The sequence below is a fragment of the Limulus polyphemus genome, unplaced genomic scaffold (genome assembly GCF_000517525.1).
Source record: "Limulus polyphemus unplaced genomic scaffold, Limulus_polyphemus-2.1.2 Scaffold233, whole genome shotgun sequence".
Taxonomy (NCBI): Eukaryota; Metazoa; Arthropoda; class Merostomata; order Xiphosura; family Limulidae; genus Limulus; species Limulus polyphemus.
In genome coordinates, this window is record NW_013665843.1 from 403,617 (window position 1) to 420,017 (window position 16,401).

Genomic DNA, 16,401 nt, shown 5'->3' on the forward strand with positions numbered 1-16,401 from the left:
TAGCATTCCCGAAAGTACATGATAATTCTAGAAACGTTGCGTCACGTGGTCATGTGACTCGCTGACGCAACAGTATTATAGTTTGATAGAGTCGTTAATGCTTTGCTGTATGATTAAAGTTCTCAAAAGAGTTGATATGCACGTTTTTTTACAAAATTTGGTTTTTGATAAATATTTTTACAATCACTTGTGTATTCTTTCATTGTAAAAAGTATTTAAGGTTGTTCTGCTTTCCATCTAAATCTAGTACGCTTTACAATTTTGCAGATGGCGATTTGATACATATATAACCGAAGTTGCAACAGTTTTGGTGACGTGTTTAATATTTTTCACACTACACTCTACCGCTGTTTAAGTTGAAGAAATATGAGTGATAGATCTAATTAAATAAATGTATTTGATGCATCAGTATATTCGTTTTTAGCCGTAATTAGTTAAAGGCTCTTGCGCAGCACGAGAATATTAAGGTATATGTATTAAAATAATATCACACCAATTTTCTCATTTAATGATACACAAAAGCTCATTAGACAACAATCCCTCCTCTCGAAACTGCAGCGCTCATCTAGTAATGTTAATATTTTTTCACTATGTTTTTATATTTACACCTATGTGTAATTGTTTATTAAGAATTGTGACAAGTCATTCTTCTTATTCCTTTCAAATACAGTTTTTGTGAAAGCTTATGTCATGATACAAATAGAAATTGTTGTTTTATGTAACTTTTCATGCTTGTATCACACTTTTGTTATTAACTTCGATGCTTGTATCATACTTTTGTTATTAATTTCGCGCAAAGCTACACGAGGGCTAAAGGGAAGGCAGTTAGTCATCACCACCCACCGCCAACTCTTGGGCTATTCTTTTATCAACGCCACAGATAATACTAAATATTATAACAATAGCCTGTATTAGTACTTGTGCAGTAAAATTGTTATATGTCTTTTAATTTATATCATATATTTATTTCAAAATGTCTCAGATTTTACTTATCGATATGATTAACTTAATAAGTTAACATTCTAATTTTTATTTCATTTTTGCTACAATTAATATATCAAAAGTTATGTTTCTAATTCAGTGTATATCAGTTCGAATTGTATTTACTACTTGGTCTGTGCTATTCCAAATTCAATGATATATCTTAATATATTTTTTTTCAATGGCTAACTACCAATCTGGCTTTCAGGTACTGGAGAAAATTGAACTAATTTTCATTTAACTGAAATTATTCTGCCAAAGTTGATGAAACTGATCATTTACAGTTGTATATCACTTTATAATTATTCATAAATTGAGAGTAAAGTATTCTAGGCTTGTAAAGTATAAGTATGTTCATGTATATTAGATATAACCGCTTAGCCTAGAATAGCGAACATATGTTGCTCCAGAATAGGATATTGGGTGTTTTATTTTAATCAACGCTAAGTGAAAAAAACAAAAAAACCATTTACGTCACAAAACAAGACACCGTTCGGAGATACGATAGCGTAATTATTCACCATAAGCTAGTGAAAGGTGGCTAAGAGGTGTAGAAACACTTGATGTTTGGTGAGATAGAAGAGTGATCAATAAACGTTGTTCAATCCTTTGCATGGATCAACTATTGTACTATGATTAAATTTTTCAAAGAAATAAGTCAATAAATCATGAATAGATGTCTAAACGTTTTAAGATATTAACAAAAATGCAACCATGTTGTATATATGTGCGAAATATCTATTTAAGAAGACTTTAGATAATAGGTGAATAATTTCTTTTCATATACATTTCAGTTACCATCATCAGCTCTGTTTAACATACCCACTTTTACATTATTTCTTTACAGTGTTCACTCTTTTATATAATTTGATCTTTTTTTGACATAAAAACAAACGTATTTACCTATGGTAACTCTACCCCAGTTACATCTTCACATGATGTACTCACCAAAGGCTGTTGATTCAGGATTCTTCAATTCAAAGTCGTGTTGTGCTGCAGCACAAACCTGTTTTAAGAAGACCAGTGGATACTTCACGATGTTGTGGTCACTGACAAACAAGAAGACGACCGTGCCTTCTATTTCATGCATATATATATAGCTGGACAAGCTTATTGGGTTTGGTGAGTGGCATCTGCATACATTTTTTTATGGTGGTTCTTTCTGCTCGGGTGGGTGTCTGCTCTCTGTTTGAGTCTGGGCTGTAGCCATGGAAAATTGATTCTTCTGAGGTATTGGCTGCTGCTGGGCATTTTTCTGAGATAGACTTGGTGGTTGCTGCGTTAGTGGTTGTGGTACCTCTAGTGGAAGGAACCTTGTAGTGGGCACTTGTGACTTGTTGGTAGTTGGGGCATCATCTGTAGGAAGTGGCATTGAGACCTCCACAGTTGATGCAACGAGTCTCCTCCCATTGTTTAAGCCAATCTGTTACCAATTGGTTTCTGTAACATCAGAAATACTTGTATTGGGGAGTACAGGTAGTCCTGATGTGGCAAAAGATTGTTTTTGAATTTCGCGCAAAGCTACACGAGGGCTATCTGCGCTAGCTGTCCCTAATTTAGCAGTGTCAGACTAGAGGGAAGGCAGCTAGTCATCACAACCCACCGCCAACTCTTGGGCTACTCTTTTACCAACGAATAGTGGGATTGACCGTCACATTATAACGCCCCACGGCTGAAAGGGCGAACATGTTTGGTGTGACGGAGATTCGAACTCGCGACCCTCTGATTGCGAGCCGAGCACCCTAACCACCTGGCCATGCCGGGCCATGGCAAAAGAACATTGCTCAATCCTGCATGAATGAACTACTGTACTAGGATTAAAAGTCTGGAAGAAAAAAGTCAATAACTCATAAATAGATGTCTAAACACTTTAAGATATCACCCAAAATACAACCATCTTGTAGATATGTGCCAAAGAGTATTTAAGAAGAGTTTCAAAGATAATACGTGACAGATCAAGATCAGTCCCTTGTAAAAGAAAATGGTAAGTAAGAAAACTGTGATCAACGCAGAGCCTTTCCAGGATAACTTTCACTCTCTGGTTCCTATCAAACTAGATTGTCATTCAGCAAAAATAGGTCCTATGTGTGTTTTAGGATCTTGATTTGCTGTTTAGAGGTTAATTGTAAGGTCATCATAGGAAATTGATGAGTAGGATAGCCTAGAGCAACTACTCTAGAATGATCATGAACTTTACAGATGATAATACTTCTCTTGAGTGGGAATCACTGATCATGTTGATATTTAACTTGACTCCATTGAAAGCAGACTCTGACCAGGGCTCTAGCAATTTAGCATTCTCTAGGGGAAAAGTACATTTGATGCAAACCACTTCCTGGGATAGGTGGTGAATTTGGGCAAACATAATTGCTGGGAAAGGGCAGTGAAGCCCAGCAGTAATCGGTGTCTATTAATACTTGAGTGGTATCACTTCCACTATTATGGCTGATGAGCAACTAATAGATTGAGTGCTGGCTGGGTGAAGCAGATTCTTGGAAGAGGCCTGGCTGGAGGCAACTTGCTAAAGAAGAGTGATTTTGCACTGTTGAGTTGCTGGTTGGCTGTAGGTGATGTTTCCTGGAAAATTAAGGTAGATAAGGTTGAAATGCTGTAGCAAGAGGTATTGAGGTCACCATCAGGGCAATAGTTACTCTCGGAGTTGAACATTTCATTCCATATGTGTTTAGGGTCTTGAGTTGCTGTGTAGAAGTTAGCAGTAAGATCATCAATTGAACAATTGATGTTGTGGATCCCTTCATAGCTTGAGCCCCCCCCCCCCAAACCCTTACTTTTGTGGAGAAGACTTAGTCAGAAAGCCATGAATGTCTTTACTAGTAACACTAGGAACATAGCAGGTCGGTATAAGCTAGTATCTTGTTTACCGATTAAAACGGAATATTGTAACTCGAGTTACAAAAATAGCTTTTAAATAGACATGCGACAATAAACCTGAACAAGTTCACCATCGCCAATGATATTATCCAATGTCAATGGAAAAACACAAGCAAATAATGTACTAAATGGCATCATAACTCAACATGGTATCCATAGCATAAGAAGAAAATGAGGCAGTTGTGACTTAAATGTCACAAAGTGCACACATTGGCAGATCAGTCCCTTGTAAAAGAAAATTATGAGCTAGAAAACTTTTGTCAATTCAGAGCCTTTCCAAGATAACTTTCACACTCTGGTTCCTATCAAACTAGATAGCCAGTAAGCAACAATTGGCTTTATCTTGAAAAGCTTGTTATCTGCCAACTGGCGTGAAGTCTTGCCTAGAAGACATACTTAAACTCTGAATATGGGATAGGCTAGGTTGCAAACCGTTTTTTGCTACAGTGTCAACAGGCTCATTCCTTCTAATTTTAATATACTACGAATTCAAAAAAGCTAAGTAGCAATGGGTGATAACAAGATATGGACTAATATTTTCTGAATGTCTAAGAGAACTGGGTAAGAATTAACGTACAAAACTGTAGCAAACCACGACTGAATCCCCAGAGTCATCTGATTTTGAACCATCTGTAAAAATAGGAACAAAAAGATCGGTCAAAAGGTGTTCATTGAAGAGGACTACTTCCAGTCGAACATTTCCATCTTCTTCAAGTAATTCAAATAATGACCACAAGTAGTAATGGTAACAAGCCATGGTATGATGAGTTGATCATCAGATAATGCAATATCATCCAATGTCAAACTCGTTTCCGTTAACTTTGCCCTGATACTAATGCCAAAGGCAGGAATAGCAGATCACCTATTTGCAAAAAAGTATAGTCCACCGAGAAATAAAGACACATTGCCAGATGGGATGTTGTAGTAGGGATCAGAGACAGGCAGCATAATGCAAAAAAAAAAATAATAAGTTGCAAGTGTCTGAGGTGAAATAGATGCTTATGTGTACAAACCCTGGACTGGAGAAGTGAACTAAGCTTCTTTGAAGAACTAAAGCGTCTGATGAAACATAGAGTTCAACATCTCCTGGCTGGAGCATAGACCAAAAACCTATAATCCAGCTTAGCTCAAATCAGTGTATGATAGATTATGAACATAGAAAACCTACTTGCTATTTGTTATGAATGTACTTCCAAATTTATTTCCTTGCATATGTACCTGGGTCGCTGTTTTATAGTTTTGCTATTTCAACAAACTATCTCGTGATTAAATAAAGAACTACCGAATTTTTTTTTTCTTGACTGGTAGCTGTGAGATGACACCTACTTCAAACTATTGAGATGCGTATGATATATTTAGAACATTGAGGTAGGATAGGATTATTTAGTGAAGTAACTTAAACGGTTTATTGTGTTTATTTTGGCATTTAGGTAATACTGGGTGGTCTGTATTAAATTGCCGATTTTGTATGTTTTTTGAACATTCATTCATTTACAGTCATAATAATTAATTTATTGAATATCTATTATGTATTTTAACTAATTTATTTCAGGTTTACGTAACTAATCGTAACAGTTAAACCTGTTTTAATTTTCAGTAAGCCTTATTGGTTAATATACATTTGTCTATATTGATCTTAAAATTATTTTTCAAAATATTTTTTGTCATGTTACTGCTATAATTCTTACTAAGCCTCAGGAGTTATCCAGAATTACTTTCAAAATGGTTTTATTTTATTATGGAAAAATACTGATGACAAACGTATGTACCTAAAAGCAAATTATTAGGTATTGATACTGGTCAGATCAGTAACGTTGGTTCACTTTCAACTTCTGGCCCATAATTTGCACATAATTAGAACCACCAGGCGTAGTCGTTCCAGTTTAAATCCTTTTACACCAGGTATATTCGAGACTTTAAAAAGAAATATCACATTTTAAGAAATGTTAAGAATACTCAAATCAAAGTATGGTGAGTGACAGAGAGATGTTATTAAATTCCTTATTTTATTAGCTTTATGGTTTGTTTGTTTGTTTTAGAGCATAGCCACAGTGGGCCATATGTTGTGTCTACCACGTGGAATCGAACCTCGGATTTCAGCGATATAAGTTCCTAAGCTTACCGCTGTCTCACCGGGGAACTATTAGCTTGATCTTATCTTCCGTGGTTTAAGTGCATGAAATTGTATATAAAAACTTGGAAGCACTTTTGTTAAAAACTATCTTTATCATTTTCTTATTCCGTTAGTGATGCCATACTACATACATTCTTCAAATATATCAACTTCCTGATTTATTAATTTTCAGAAATTAATTCACCCATTTACTGAATTAAAACAAAGAAGTATTTTGAGAGGATTTTAAAAAGCTAGAAATGTATGCTCAGTGTTTCTCCAATATCTTCTATTAGAGATTTATTATAAATAATACATAATTGTGGTGTTGCAATAATTAAACTTATGAAATTGATTTAAACACGATTTACGGATTTCATTTGAGAAAAGAAGATTCATTAAAATGTAATCACACCACATGGATTGGGAGAGTGGAAACATGGACCATGAATATAAAAAAACAAAATGTATTATTTAAGAACAAATGTTTCTACAGTGTTCGTAAAAGAAAAAAATTACGTATTTAATTCAGTTATCGTGCTTCAGTTTAGAAGTTGGAGGTTGTCTCATCTTGGGAAAATTGTTACAATACATATCTGTATATCAATTCCATGAGATGAAGTGTGAGCATTGTTATTTCAAGAACATGGTTAATATTGACCAATAACTGACAAATGAAAAAGAAAGCTAAGAACAGTATGAATTAGTAGTTTAATGAGTTCCATATATATACATAGTATAGTATAAACCATTAAGTTTAAGAGTACTGTGTTAAATCTTGAATAAAATTTTGTAAGCTACATTGTTATTTTGTTTGTGATACAAGTATAATTACTAAAAATATACTACAGTGACGATATTTTGTTATAAGTTTTCAGTGATTTATGCATTATTGGGAGTATTGTAATAATTGAGTCAAATTACTGATCTACATGAATGCTATGGAAGAATAGGCCTACGATTAGGCTTAACAATTTTATGATTTACTGATGTAGGAGCTAGAGTAATTAAATTGACAATGGCTATAAAATGCAGGAATTATAGTATTTTAAGAGAACCTGACAACTAAAAGGAATGAGAGTTTCTCAATCTGTTCAAGTTATCCTGAACTACGGGAAGTTGGAAGTTTACATAAGGATCTCCATTGGGCAAATTCGGAACTTATGACAAAGCGTTCCAATTGACATAAGAACAATACGTGATTAAGTGAATAGTGTCTTACTAAAAGAGTGTCTCTAGGTAATAATAACTAGCTAGAACACAGGCACAATCGAAAATAGGAATAGACGAATGCATTTATTAGAGCTTAGTTCGTGTAGTGATGTATCGTAAGATACTAAACATAACAACTTGGTAAATGTTATAGTGCACCACATTGTGTCGTATGTTGTTCAGTGATTGTTAGTTCATAGAAATATGTTAAAAGTCAAATGGGAATTATTGTCTGTAATTGAGCTGTGTACTATATGTTGATTAATAAATATTTGTGATGTATTAGGCTGTTAAAATAAATAAATAAGTGATTTTAATAAACATCCTATTTAAACCAAGTACAAAACATACTTCACTATCAAGCTACCTAAAAGCAATCAGATAACAAAACACTTTAGTTGGATAAAGGGTGTCAAAATACAATAGAAACATCTGACCTTTAGGATACCTAAAAAGTGATCAAGTCCATTAAAACAAGCATTGTTCAAGCCTAGCATAGTTGAATTATAATTAAAATACTGAATTGATAAGTCAGTGCATCTTGAAATAAACATGTATGGGTCTGAGAGTTCTAAAGTATCGTGCATACAATCATGAGGTGAATATGTGACGAATAGCTATTTCATAAGGGTTTCAAAGAGAGTACATGAAAGTCTTGAAAAGTGCCTCATACTGTATGAGATACATTAAACTTAATCTAACTAGCTAAAACAGAGGCATAATAGAAAAGACTTCATAGTAGTAAGATGTAAAAGCTGTTGCTTAGACGAATTCATTTATTAACTTAACTCCAACTGAGTTATCTCGAAGTATATCCAAAATTATAATAATAGGTAAATACACAATGCCATGTAAAGTAATTTACAATAAAGTTTAAATCAATACTAACGGAACAATACCAAATTTTTTGAGTTGATGATTGAAGTATACTGGAACAAAATTGACAAATGTTTAGACGAGTTTATTATATTTACCATGAATATATTTTGTTTATTGAATCAATTATTTCTGTGTTTCCTATTCTCGCGTAAACTTATTTGAGTTATCTGAAAATATAGCAGTACCCGATATTTAAATAAATGCTATTTGTAATAGCGATTAAAACATTGCCTATTCCCGTCTATATGTAATAATAGCAATAATAAGCCTCTCGTTGCAATACTTTGTTATTACACCTTATTATTCTTATTGACCGACACAATAAAACATTAAGTTGTTTTATTTTGTTTTTCTTTACAGGCTATTCTCGCTTTTGGCGTTTTTCTGTGGTCGTTAGTGAACCAAGAAACAAAATGGATAATGTATGCAAACTGGATACTAATTACTAGCGGTCAGTTTTCAAGCCGGCTCTGGACAGTTATTCTGGCATTTGCTTTAGTCCTTGTTGCTCAGCATAAAAGTGACCAAGCATCCAAGTTTCTTCGATTCATGCTTGTAGTTGGCTTTGGGCAAGTGCTTTAAGTCTTTTATATTTAACCATTTATTTCATCCTTGATTAAGATTCTCTTATTTTACTTTTACATGGGTTTGAGTAAACTTTCAACAACTGTAACAGTGTGTAACGCTACAAAGATTGAAAACTTTTGTATCATATCTACGATACAACGATTTTTAAGCGCTAATGTTTTTTTTGTTGTTTTTTTTTGAAATTTAGCTTTTCTTATGTGTTGTAACTGAATCATTGAATTAGTGTTTTGTCTGAAACTGTATAAATTTGTTCTAGCTTGTCGTTGTGATGAAACATCAAATACTTGCTCATAATCTTTAGAATGACTTTTTTGGTTGTGTTGAAGCCTTAAAGTAATTTAAAGGTCTGGTAATTTGTAAAAGTTTTACAATTTAACTACACTCACTGTTTTTAAAAACACAATACTAGTGAATTTTTACTCTAACTTTGAATCTGAACAAAAGCGGCAGGTACTTTCTATTCACTGTATCTGTAACTTTGTGTACATATTGTAAAAATAAACTGGCGTAAGATTATAATGGAAAATAGCGAGAACATTAAACCTAAGTGGCATGTCCATGAACATTAGCCAATTATAAATTGTTTACAGTGTAAAGACATTTACTATAGTATAGAATTGTCAAGTAGTGGTTGATAACAAGTATCTCTATTTCATTTTGATCACTGTTCAATTAGCATGTGAATTAACTGGTGGCCTCTTGACTACTGTAGCCGAGTTTTATCATGGAAGTCTGTCTCTTCTTCTGATCTCTGTCTAAAGCTACTAAGAAAAAGACAAAGCTTCAAATTCTTTGTTAATTTTTTTTTTTCATTTCATAATGTACATCTTTGATTCGTCCGTCACTCCAAAACATGGTTTTAAACCTCTTGTTCGTTAAAGGAGTCTCTTGTTCATTAAGATACAGTTGGAACTCATCCCGGCCACACTTTGCTATAAACTGCTTTTCTAATGTTTATGTATTGACTATCAAAAATCGTATATTGGTGCAATAAAAACATTAGGGTTGAAATGTGATGAGCATATTTTCCTGTTGTCTATAATTTGGAAATTACTTCCTGGATCTTTACGAATTTCCTGAATCCGCAAATTACGTATTGTTTTATCCTTCGTAAACTTGTGCCACGTTATGTTCTCACCAGTCACTTTACTTTCGAAATAGTACCAGCGACCCATTTAACATCAAGGTTTTGTTCGTAAACAATTTTTCAAATCATAATGATAAGATTTTGAAACCATTTGTTTTATATTATAAAATATATTATCAAAATATTTTACGTTAATTAGATATTAATAAGAATTTCGCATTGATTTTGTTTTAACACTACGAACATGCCGTCAACGGGTTATGCTTATTAGCTAGACCTATTTCCCTTCAATAAAGTAATTTATCAACTTGGCAACTCATCTATCAGCGAAAATTCAATGTGGCTTGTCATTTATATGAATAACTAATAACCCAATCCAAAAATACTATTTCATGCCTCTGGTATAAAATTCATAATGAATTCTCAATGATATTGAAATAAAAGTACATATAGTTAGCAGTAGAACATGAAGCATGTATCTCTTTAACAGAAGAACGACCAACAGCAAGTATAGTTGGTTGTGATTTAAGAACCTTACAAGTAATTAAGCTTAAAAAGAAAAAACTAAACTGAAATAAAATAACAAGTCAATTAATACACACAAATCAACATGAATGTGATATATATTACCAATAATGAAACTGTTGCTGAGAAGAGCTTAGGAAATGCTTGGATTGAATAGAACTTAAGTGAAAGTTAAATATGATGTTCGAAATCAAGAACACCAAATGCACTTAAAAAACTTCACATTATCTTAGCAATTCACAGACATTTAACAGCATCCATTAATCTTTGATAGATAGTTTAAGCAGAGTATCCATGTTGAACTGACTATGAAATGTACGGCTACTGTCTATTAGAGAACCACTGGTAGAAAATATATTTGGTTACATACGATGTACTTATGCAGCTTAAATGTAAAGAAAGACGATTTCGAAAGTCTACCGCCTTTCGTTTTCATATACCTAAATCGCTTTTCTAGTAAACTAGCATTGGTTTTATTTCTGTTATTTTTCTCTTCAGCAATACAAGATTGTTGATTTGAATAAAATATGTGGAAATATGTACGATATTGCTGGATCAAAGCAAACTGTCAAAACAAATTATGCTTGGAGTATCTTTATTGAAACTTAGTTTATTTAGGAAAACCACTATTTAAGATATGTTACGTCTCCGTTTGTTAATTAACTTTCCGTAACTTAGCGTTTGTTTAGCGCGATTGTTGAAGTTGAGTGTATCGGTAAAGTTGTATTCGGAAAGAATAAACCAGTTTTATTAAGTAAAGAACTTGTGTCGCAAGTTTCGTCGGAACGATAACGACGAACGTGCTCAATAATACTTCTGACTGCAGATCAATCACTCACAATCTACGCACACATTACATTACCGCGTCACGTTGTCCCCTCTTATATATACCCGCCTACCCCATCTAGCAAACACTAGAGCATTCATGAAGAAACAAGATAGTTCTAGAAACGTGGCGTCACAGTGGTCATGTGACTTGCTGACGCAACAATATAATCATTATAAACATAGGGCTTTATTTATACTCACTGTATATACAGTATATACCAAAATTAAGTAGTTCTTGTTGTTTCATATGATAGTACTGTTCTTATTTTTATATACTATATTACTAATAATAATTCATTCAAATTATTGTATACAAGCTGGCACTGAAGACAATAAACGTCTTTCATATGTTCCAGGATCCCACTTGTGGTGGTATTCTGTTTAATAATAGAAATGATCGTCAACAATCGGAGTCCTCATGACCATTCGTTACCATTATCTTTGTATGGAGGCATTGAGGTAATACAAGTTTTAAGCTCTGTTTTTTATAGCTTATCTTGATCCATGAGGAGCATGTTAATCAGTTTTTGTTATGATTTTGAGATGTATAATGAGAATGATTGAAATATATGCCAATAAATTATCACTATCGCATTATAGAAAGTCTTGGCCTTCTAAGAATCAACAGAAAAAGGTTAAGATGATTTCCTTAAAAATATTCGATGTATGTACAAAACTTAGCCCAGTTTATTGATACAAAAACTATTATAAGATCACATTAAAGTCATGCTTTTAATGTTCACATCCTGGTTTAAATCTTTAATGGCTGAACTGGAACCTGATTTTATAATAATATAAATAAAATAACATGGTTTGATCAATCTCTATATTCTGTGGCAACAAATATTATGTCTTTTACAAAGACCACTTTTCTCTAACGTAGATTACTTTAGCCAACTTTCATGAATAAAATGTAAGCAAATCTTTCAGTACACCCCTATTGTTTTATTAATAGGTACTGTGTATTGTTACTAGTTTCGTACCCACAGTTCAACTTCTTTTAAAAGCTTTCTGTAATTAGTTAGAATATAAATACTTTTTACTAGATTTTGATTTTTTTTTCAAAGTAAGAAATCTGTGCAAATCATTTGAAATTACTCTTCCAAAGTTTTTTTTCTTTTTTTTTTGGTTTTGAAAAATTCCTACACATTGTGCATTGAACGATTTTATTGTTTTCTATTTTCAACACAAAGGTCACCTTAAACGTGGTTGTACTGACGGTCTGCTTGTTGACTACTATAGCTTTAGTAGTTGTCTACCACCGAAAACTTCAGACGAGTGAAAACGAGAGTCTGCATTCCAGTGGTATGTCTTACAACCATGTAATGATCTATCTTTCAAAGATGCTAGTCGATGGTTTTGTATTTGTATTTCTTATTTTCCTATCTTGTGTTATAAAGATGGCTACTTTCAATTTACTGGTATATGTTGTTCAGTTAACTTCACGATTTTCTACTTTATATATTTCTACACTACTAAATATGTAACGGTCTAAAATGAACACGCCGCTACAGTCAGGGTTCAACAACAAAAACCAATGTATTCACAATAACAACACTTAGAAATAAATTTAACACTTACCAAAACACAGTAAATAAGGAGGTGCTTGGCCAGGACTTCACACCATTATTAATAAACAATTTATCATAAATATTAATAAATCAATAATAATATCGATAACAATATCGATTTGTTTGTTTGAAGTTAAGCACAAAGCTAAACAATGGACTACCTGTGCTCTGCCCACCACGGGTATCAAAACCCGGTTTCTAGCGTTGTAAGCCCGCAGACATGCCGCTGTGCCGCAAGGGGGACCACAATATTGAGTGACAAACAGAAATAACCATATCCTACAATAACACATTCTTTCTCTCTCTTAGTGAAGCTTCTGGCAGGGTATTTCTTCACAGATTAGGTCATGTGATCATAAATTTACATACTCTTCTGCTATATTAATAATGTCTGTATATCACCGCTAGGGAAGCTGGTGTTTACTCAAAATACAAATGATTATGTAGAAGGTGAGTTAGTGTTTTAATGCAACTAAACATTCATTGATAAACTAAATGATAGAATGTAATAATAATTGAACAATAAACCAACCACAATCATAAAAAAATAGTTGCTATCTCACAATTACACTGAGCTTAATTTTTTTGTGAAAATTTTTACACCTCTTTTTCTGGATATCACCTTTTTGTTATGACAACACTCTATTCGGTTTCTTTCCCCAATAGCTCGACAGTAATTATCAGGGCTCATAACACTAAAAGTTGGGTTTCGTTACCTGCGGTGAGCAGAGCACAAATAGCCCAGTGTGTAGCTTTGTGCTTAACATGAAACAAACTACTAATTATTATTATAGAATCGTCAACTTTTTGAAGGCCATAGATAGGCCTAAATAAAATGTTTTTAATTGTGTACCAGTTTCACGTTGAATATTGTTGCGTCAGCGAGGTCACGTGACTAGTGTCACGCCACCTATTTTCTAGAAATATCTTGTTCCTTCGTGAATGCCCTGGCATTTACTAGATATATGTTTGTCTGGTATATATATAAGACGCTCACAACGTGACGTGACAATGTGTGTAGGTAGTGAGTAATTGATCTGCAGTCAGAGAGTATTGTTGAAGTTCGTTATAGCGTTTGTTTTAGCGCGAATGTTGAAATCAAGTGTATCGTAAAATTATATTCAGAAAGAATAAACCAGTTTTATTAAGTAAGGACTTGTGTCGCTAAAGTTTCGTCGGAACGAAGTTACGGAAAGTTAATTAACAAACGGAGACGTAACAATATTATTTATGATTTTAACTTTATACACAAGTGACAAAATACTATAATAATTAGTAGTTTGTTTCATGTTAAGCACAAAGCTGCACACTGGGCTATTTGTGCTCTGCTCACCGCGGGTATCGAAACCCAATTTGACGACTCTACATGTTTCGACGTTACAACGTCATCCTCAGGAGTTTTTGAAGGCCATAGATAGGCCTAAATAAAATATTTTTAATTGAGTACCAGTTTAACGTTGAATATTATTTATGATTTTAAACTACTCATTATCCATTAAATTTCTTTTAGCCAAGTTAGAAAAAGCATTACACAGTGTATATATATATATGATTAGTACTTTAACGTTTATCAGAATATAATATTTGCATAAGATCAACAATGAATTTCATTTCTTATGTTTAAATGGAGAATTTCATCTAAGTTTTATCTCGTCTCCTTCTTTCTAGAGGAAACTGTTTTTTGGATATCTGTTCTTATTCCTTCTTTTATTACAATTTTGAACAAAGCTATATTTTTGTGTACAATTAATCAACTGTGTTTTTTAAACTCTGTTTCAATCCAAGGTGCCTTATAATCATATTGCTTTTGTTTTCAGTTATCCCCTTAGCTTTAGTACGTTTATGATTTCTTTTATTGATTATTATCATCTCTTTTACGCTTGCTACAAGGTTAAACTATTGATTTAAATATAATAATCAGGGAAACTTATTGTTTTCTATAAGCATAATTTTGCATCTTCTCCGTTGTTTATAGCCCCTCCCCCAGTGGCACAGCGGTATGTCTGTAGACTTACAACCCTAGAACCCGGGTTTCGATACCAGTGGTGGGCAGAGCACAGATAGCCCATTGTATAGCTTTGTGCTTAACTTCAAACAAACAAACCCTTGTTTATAAAATTGTTACTAAAATAATAGGTTTAGAGTAAACTTTTGGTCTCATAACTTAAACAAGCTGGAATGTTGATTTTGTTCTATAAGTTTGAGTTTAGAACTTCCGTATTATTTTTTAAGTATTCATTAAAATAACTGTTTGGGAAGATTTATAAATGAAACAAGGTGGAAAGTTGATAATTTTCTGTAATATACACTCAAGAATTCCCCTGTTATTATCTAAACTTTTACTTAAAGAACAATTCCGAAATCAGTTGTTGGTTCAGAAATTGAATAATTTGGAGGGAGAAAGTGCTCAATATGTCTTAAGTATCAGTATAAATCTTCTGTCTTGATTATTAAATGTAATTGAAAATAATAGTTTTTAAATAAATTCTTGATTTTGTATGTTAAATAATCTTTTTAAAAATTATACGTTTATATTTTAACAATTTCTTTTCATATAAATTATTCATAATTTTTATTTACATTGTATTAATTCTGTTTGTTTTTCATATCATATTATACTTCATGATATATAGATAATCCACGAAATGAAATAGATAAAATTCCGACAGAGGAAGAAAATGAGAATGTTTACAAAATACAGTTGAAAATACATTCAAGGTTAGTTAGTATTCTATGAGTTCTGATGGCTTCTACTGAGATATTAGTTATAATTTGAAACTTGGGAATGAACAATTACTTTGTGCTTAACGTGCACTTAGGTTAAAGAAAACTATTTTTTATAGTTGCAGAACTAAATATAGAATTAGCCTCATGTGTCATTGATAATCGCTGTTTTTTATAGTTTGGTTGTACGTACAAATTGTGAACGTGGTTTGAAAAACTTTAGTGTTTGCTGTAGTTTAAAAGAACTGCTGAGCAGCTATAACTTCTTCAGTTCACAAGAAAGCCATTGCTTAACGATGCTAGTGAAGGATATAAAACCTTTCTTTATGATTTTTTAATAATAGGACTCGTTAGGGTAAAATCTTGGCTTCTTCTTATTTTAATTTTAAATTGAAGTGCATTATTTTTAAGTACAATCAATGAATCAAGAATTAAATATAGAACCTAGAAAAATGCACCACAAACGCATATATAAAGATACCGCCGATTAGACAGGTCAACTTGTTTTTTACTTCGAAATTCTATTACGTTGTCTAGATAAAAACAATTATAAATAGCGATCATAGTTAGCTTTACAAAGAGAAGGAGGCCCCCACCCCGTGCTTGAAATATGAAACATACCTGCTCATGTTTGTTTCAAACTCCATACCAAGAAGAACTGATAACTACATTTTCCAGTTATATTTGTAGATAGCTTTTATGTGCGTAAACATCTGTTAGCTGAGTTCTTGCACAGATCTTAAAATATAACGTTGATAAACGAAAACATCGGCACATGAAGATATGTAGATCTTGAAAGTCGAGTTGTTTAAAACTTGAAAATAGCGTTGATAACTGGACCATTTGTTGGTTGAGATGTTGCAAAGGAAATATCTGCTGAAGCTTTTCGCCAGACACTAATCATAGCAGAACCGTTTGGAAAATGATCTGTAGGAAATAGTAAAGCTTATAAAATGAGTCAAATCAACGTAGGCCGGTAAAGCAATCACTGATTGGCATGT

The 16,401-nt window shown here is 32.9% G+C and overlaps 1 protein-coding gene across 1 annotated transcript in view; it reads left to right on the forward strand.

Annotated features, from left to right (window-relative positions):
- The window catches only part of LOC111085089 (integral membrane protein GPR155-like), a 72,630-nt gene that overhangs the window by 27,851 nt on the left and 28,378 nt on the right, over nucleotides 1-16,401 (forward strand). Inside the window, exon 6 of the mRNA XM_022382244.1 lies at nucleotides 8,438-8,646. Within this exon, the coding sequence (XP_022237952.1) occupies nucleotides 8,438-8,646 (209 nt within the window). The remainder of the gene's footprint in view (nucleotides 1-8,437; nucleotides 8,647-16,401) is intronic.